The sequence below is a fragment of the Lytechinus variegatus genome, chromosome 2 (genome assembly GCF_018143015.1).
Source record: "Lytechinus variegatus isolate NC3 chromosome 2, Lvar_3.0, whole genome shotgun sequence".
In the NCBI taxonomy this organism is placed as follows: domain Eukaryota; kingdom Metazoa; phylum Echinodermata; class Echinoidea; order Temnopleuroida; family Toxopneustidae; genus Lytechinus; species Lytechinus variegatus.
In genome coordinates, this window is record NC_054741.1 from 64,924,145 (window position 1) to 64,930,946 (window position 6,802).

Below are 6,802 nucleotides of genomic sequence, written 5' to 3' on the forward strand. Positions count from 1 at the left end.
TCTTCTATTCTTCTTCATTTATCAACCTATTTCCCTCTCTTGCTTTCATTTTTGGTAATTAGGTGGCCTTTCCGACTAAACTCTTTCACGGCAAAACACAATTATTGGGAGATATTCATTGATGTATTAAAAATAGGTGCATGAGAAGAAAATTAAGGGAAAGAGGATTCGACATTGTAGGTATATCGTTAGGACTCGCATGCTCCCTTCATGAAAAACAAATAAACTTCATCAATCATTTGACTCTTTCTAACCTTTCAAATATAAAACAATAACAAGATATATTTCACAGTTGAATTTAAACATTTTATTCGACCAATGCTATTCATGTCAATAGTGCGGCAAAATATTACATTAAGGACAAATGAGCATTAACATGGTCAATATTACTGCAATTGGCAAGAATTATAACAGCAATTAAACATTTCTTTCTGTTTTGAGAGTTCGTGGGTTCATTCAGTCAGTGCCTAGAAGTTGATGCAGAAGACATACGGATGATAACTCATCGGTGTGTAGAATGAAGACGGTGTTCGGTGAAGATACTCAGCGCCAGAGGGAGAAGGAGAGCGACTGCTACGAGAGAGAAAGTCTACTGACATCAATGGACTGGTGGCGCCTTTCGTTGAATCACGCGATGTCGTGCGGTGGAGCTGAGTGACGCCATGACATTGAAGATGTGGGTCCGATGAAACTGGCGTTGACTCTGACGTCGATCGACTGCTTTCAGCGAGAAAGTCGACAGAGAACTTGGATGACACGACGCCCAACTTCTTTGTAGGAGGTGTCGTCTGGTTGACCTCATCGACGTCGCACGGTGTCTTCCGCTTACGTCTTACGAACGATAAGTCGACTTCGTTAGATGGTTGAAGGCGGGAGTTGTCGACGTCTTTCTCAATGACTGGTTGGTGAGCAGAGCATGAAACAAGAGAGGCTCGACGGACACGTGCACGACGGTTCTGAAACCAGACCTGGAGAGGAGAGAAAACAAAATTGAAAGAAATGATCAGTGAAACAGTTTAAACATTTTCAGAAAATATGATTTTATTGATGAGAACTATTTTCTTTATTCAACATTTATCTCAACACTGTCAGTGGTCCGTTTACGAATTCCATGATTATCTGGCGTTCTATAAAGATCGATTTATCAAGGATCGATGTTTTACCCCCTCCCCAAAAACGGAACAATTTGCTCTCTGATATCTTAACATTTTGGAGTTGCGATGTTAGTTTTCTTTGTGTTATCAGTAATTCCATTTGCCATAATTCTGTCTTCTTTAAGCTGCAGACTTGAAGCCAGTTGTTCTCTAGTCGTGATATCAGGATACTGGTTGTCGTTGAACACTGTCTCCAGAATCCTCAGCTGTAAATCGGTGAAGACGGTTGGACGTCGACGACGAGGGCGTTTGGAAGGAACCCCATTCGATGAAGCATGAGCAGTCATGATGAAATCGGTCATTCTGATATTGAGCTTGATATAAACTCAATAAAAGATAATTATTGCTTGTTTGGAGTAGATGATGAACTTGTTCGTTATTCTATAAGCTATTACAGAATGATGTTTATTATTGTTGACACTTCGACGTCCTATCAACGTTGGGCTCCATGCACGCACTTTTCTATTGGTCAATTAGGGTAGCCAATAGGATTACTAGCTTGCCTTAACCCGCTTTCTATTCAGTGCACGCAATTTTCTATTGGTCAATGAAGACAGCCAATGGGATTACGGAAGGCTTCAGTTAGCAGTATAGTAATCGTTTAATCCTTGCCGGCGTACTCGGGCAGATTGAAATCTATTCAAACTACATCGTTTATCGGTCTCTAGATGAATAGGCTTATAATCTCCTGTTTAGAAACAGTATCAATATCTTCTTCTCTTCCATTCATTATTTTTGCTTTCTTAATGACACTGTATACTAATGGACGTTTAAATTGTCAAAGAAAATATGGACGGCTTCGTTTGATATTTTGAAATAGACATCGATATAAGTTATAGGGGACGAAAGAAGGGATAGAGAGATACGAGGAAAAAAAAAGAGATGCTTGAAAAACGATGATATATTATAGTCAGAGAAAAGGGGAAATAAACTGAAATGTAGGTTATAATTAAATACATAGATATAAGAAGAGCTCACTTGCAAAAGGGGTTAGGTCCACTTTTCATCAAAATTGATTTTTATTGTCTCAATGTGTATATTTTCAGTAGCTCTTCAGATGATGCCAAAGAAAAGTTGAAATTCCCATTAAAAATGATGTAAAATGGCAAAGAAAAATCACTTTCTTTTCAAAAGGGTTCGGTCCAATTCAGTTTGGTTGCAAAAGGTCAACACAGATTTTTTTTGGGAAAAAATATTTACAAAATATGAAACAGGTAGATTTCTTTTAGACCCAATTTTATGTTCTCATGGTAGGGTATCATGGAAATTTAGTTTCGCAAACATGAATAAAACTGGCAGAGAAAAATATTTTTTTTTTACTAAAAATAGATCGGATTCACTTTAGTTCGCTTGCAAAAGGGGTTAGGTCTATAATGATGATTTTTAAAAGAATATATAGAATAAAAGTGAAGACAGGTAGATTTCTTTTATACCCAATTTTATGTTCACATGATTGGGTAGTACGTCATGACAATTCAGTTTCTCATAAGAATATTGCAATAAGTGAGAATAAAAACGTGTTTTTTTATCGGAATGGTCAGAAATGCAACCTCTTTTGCAACCAAATAGACAGATGAATGAAAAGATAAATTTATAGATGAATGTTAAAATAGATAGATACCTACATAGCTAGATAGATAGATAGATGAATAGACAGATAGATAGATTGATAGAATATGTATATATAAATAAATAAATCGATAGCTGAATAGAAAGATATCAAGAAATATATTTTCAAATTATGCTATATAGGCACCCCCCTTGTTCCTAACTCCTTTTTCCATTTATTTTTTATTCCTTCCTTTACACCCACCCTTCTGGTCTTCCCTGAAATTACATGTCTTAATTTTTTCTTTTGTTTTATTTATTCCTTTTTAAACTCCCGTGTATCCTTTTCACCCCTTTTCTATCTTCCCCTTTCTCTCTCCAGTTTTCACCTTTACTTTCATTTCTTCTTCCTTTACTTTCCATTCTCATTTTGTCTTTTGACATCTTCTATTCTTCTTCATTTATCAGCCTCTTTCCCTCTCTTTCTTTCAATTTTTGGTAATTAGGTGGCCTTTCCGACTAAACTCTTTCACGGCAAAACACAATTATTGGGAGATATTCATTGATGTATTAAAAATAGGTGCATGAGAAGAAAATTAAGGGAAAGAGGATTCGACATTATAGGTATATCGTTAGGACTCGCATGCTCCCTTCATGAAAAACAAATAAACTTCATCAATCATTTGACTCTTTCTAACCTTTCAAATAAAAACAATAACAGGATATATTTCACAGTTGAATTTAAACATTTTATTCGACCAATGCTATTCATGTCAATAGTGCGGCAAAATATTACATTAAGGACAAATGAGCATTAACATGGTCAATATTACTGCAATTGGCAAGAATTATAACAGCAATTAAACATTTCTTTCTGTTTTGAGAGTTCGTGGGTTCATTCAGTCAGTGCCTAGAAGTTGATGCAGAAGACATACGGATGATAACTCATCGGTGTGTAGAATGAAGACGGTGTTCGGTGAAGATACTCAGCGCCAGAGGGAGAAGGAGAGCGACTGCTACGAGAGAGAAAGTCTACTGACATCAATGGACTGGTGGCGCCTTTCGTTGAATCACGCGATGTCGTGCGGTGGAGCTGAGTGACGCCATGACATTGAAGATGTGGGTCCGATGAAACTGTCGTTGACTCTGACGTCGATCGACTGCTTTCAGCGAGAAAGTCGACAGAGAACTTGGATGACACGACGCCCAACTTCTTTGTAGGAGGTGTCGTCTGGTTGACCTCATCGACGTCGCACGGTGTCTTCCGCTTACGTCTTACGAACGACAAGTCGACTTCGTTAGATGGTTGGAGGCGGGAGTTGTCGACGTCTTTCTCAATGACTGGTTGGTGAGCAGAGCATGAAACAAGAGAGGCTCGACGGACACGTGCACGACGGTTCTGAAACCAGACCTGGAGAGGAGAGAAAACAAAATTGAAAGAAATGATCAGTGAAACAGTTTAAACATTTTCAGAAAATACGATTTTATTGATGAGAACTATTTTCTTTATTCAACATTTATCTCAACACTGTCAGTGGTCCGTTTACGAATTCCATGATTATCTGGCGTTCTATAAAGATCGATTTATCAAGGATCGATGTTTTACCCCCTCCCCAAAAAAGGAACAATTTGCTCTCTGATATCTTAACATTTTGGATTTGCGATGTTAGTTTTCTTTGTATTATCAGTAATTCCATTTACCATAATTCTGTCTTCTTTAAGCTGCAGACTTGAAGCCAGTTGTTCTCTAGTCGTGATATCAGGATACTGGTTGTCGTTGAACACTGTCTCCAGAATCCTCAGCTGTAAATCGGTGAAGACGGTTGGACGTCGACGACGAGGGCGTTTGGAAGGAACCCCATTCGATGAAGCATGAGCAGTCATGATGAAATCGGTCATTCTGATAATGAGCTTGATATAAACTCAATAAAAGATAATTATTGCTTGTTTGGAGTAGATGATGAACTTGTTCGTTATTCTATAAGCTATTACAGAATGATGTTTATTATTGTTGACACTTCGACGTCCTAACAACGTTGGGCTCCATGCACGCACATTTCTATTGGTCAATTAGGGTAGCCAATAGGATTACTAGCTTGCCTTAACCCGCTTTCTATTCAGTGCACGCAATTTTCTATTGGTCAATGAAGACAGCCAATGGGATTACGGGAAGGTTTCAGTTAGCAGTATAGTAATCGTTTAATCCTTGCCGGCGTACTCGGGCAGATTGAAATCTATTCAAACTACATCCTTTATCGGTCTCTAGATGAATAGGCTTATAATCTCCTGTTTAGAAACAGTATCAATATCTTCTTCTCTTCCATTCATTATTTTTGCTTTCTTAATGACACTGTATACTAATGGACGTTTAAATTGTCAAAGAAAATATGGACGGCTTCGTTTGATATTTTGAAATAGACATCGATATAAGTTATAGGGGACGAAAGAAGGGATAGAGAGATACGAGGAAAAAAAAGAGATGCTTGAAAAACGATGATATATTATAGTCAGAGAAAAGGGGAAATAAACTGAAATGTAGGTTATAATTAAATACATAGATATAAGAAGAGCTCACTTGCAAAAGGGGTTAGGTCCACTTTTCATCAAAATTGATTTTTATTGTCTCAATGTGTATATTTTCAGTAGCTCTTCAGATGATGCCAAAGAAAAGTTGAAATTCCCATTAAAAATGATGTAAAATGGCAAAGAAAAATCACTTTTCTTTTCAAAAGGGGTTCGGTCCAATTCAGTTTGGTTGCAAAAGGTCAACACAGATTTTTTTTTGGGAAAAAATATTTACAAAATATGAAAACAGGTAGATTTTTTTAGACCCATGATAAAGATGATATAGTCAGAGAAAATAGGAAATAAACTGAAGTGTAGGCTAGAATTAAAGAAGTAGATATATAGATTAGTGAATAGATATAGAAGAATTCTAATATAGATAGAAAGATAGATTGATAGAGATATAGATAGAAATAAATAAACAAATTGACTGATAAATAGAAAGATAATATAAAGGAAAAAAAATTGAAATTACGCTATATAAGCACAACACACGTCCCCCCCCCATTTTGTTCCTACCCTTTTCTCTCTATTTTTGATTTATTCCTTTGGCCCCAACCTTCTGGTCTTCCCTGAAATTACATGTATTTTTTTTTGTTTTAGTTACTTCTTTTTAAAATCCCGTTCAACTGTCGTTGACTCTGACATCGACCGCTTACGGCTTACGACAGACAAAGTGACTTCGTTAGTTTAATGAAGGCGAGGGTTGTAGTCTTGTAGACGTCTTTCTTGATTACTGGCTGGTGAGCAGAGCATGAAAAAAGAGAGACTCGACGGACACGTGCAATACGGTTTTGAAACCAGACCCGCATGGAGAAAAAAAAAAGAAAACAAAATTGAAAAGAATGATCAGTTAAACAGTTTTTAAAAGACATCTTTTCAGAAAACATGATTATAGTGATGAGGACAACGTCTTTCTTTATTCAACATTTATCTCAATATGTACATCACTGTGGTCCGTTTGTCTAAACCCTAATTAACTGGCATTCTCAAATTTTAATTTTGGATTATCAAAGGATGGATGTTTTTCCTCTTTAGGTCTGATTTCAGGACCGTCATGCACGTTTCTGTCGAATCTCTCTGGTTTTGAGCTCTTCTCGCCAACATAGTCATTAAGAAAGACGTCTACGACCCTCGCCTTAAACCATCTAACGAAGCCGACTTGTCGTTCGTCAGCCGTATCGGAAGACACCGTGCGACGTCGATGAGGTCAACCAGACGACATATATATATGTTTTTTTTAATTTACATATTAATTATCTTTGCTTGAAGGTTGGAAAGAGGTAGGATTGATAAAATGTATGCCCTATTTATTTTTCGTGAAGAGACCGTTCTCACTACAAGTTTCCACTAAACTAGCTTCCATTGAACTAGTTTTAGGAAGGTAGTGAGAAAGGTTTCTTATATAGTGCAGTAGAATATATAATTTAGAGAATAGTTTCTGCGCTCAATAAATGTAGATCTACACTATTCATTTTATTTAAAATGTAATCACTTTTTTATCTTACATCCAATTTTTTTCATGAAATTTCCAG

At 36.7% G+C, this 6,802-nt stretch overlaps 2 protein-coding genes across 2 annotated transcripts; both read right to left on the minus strand.

Moving 5' to 3' along the window:
• Positions 1 to 65: 65 nt before the first annotated feature.
• LOC121409587 (diencephalon/mesencephalon homeobox protein 1-like) lies at positions 66 to 1,684 on the minus strand. Its single transcript, XM_041601500.1, has 2 exons — positions 1,259 to 1,684; positions 66 to 968 (listed from the first exon to the last, which is right to left on the minus strand). The coding sequence occupies exons 1-2, from the start codon at positions 1,454 to 1,456 to the stop codon at positions 468 to 470; spliced, it is 699 nt and encodes a 232-aa protein (XP_041457434.1). The 5' UTR covers positions 1,457 to 1,684; the 3' UTR covers positions 66 to 467.
• Positions 1,685 to 3,431: 1,747 nt separating this feature from the next.
• On the minus strand, positions 3,432 to 4,720 carry LOC121409588 (diencephalon/mesencephalon homeobox protein 1-like). The gene is made up of 2 exons (XM_041601501.1): positions 4,404 to 4,720; positions 3,432 to 4,113 (listed from the first exon to the last, which is right to left on the minus strand). Exons 1-2 carry the CDS (start codon positions 4,599 to 4,601, stop codon positions 3,613 to 3,615), a joined length of 699 nt encoding a protein of 232 aa, XP_041457435.1. The 5' UTR covers positions 4,602 to 4,720; the 3' UTR covers positions 3,432 to 3,612.
• Positions 4,721 to 6,802: the final 2,082 nt, after the last annotated feature.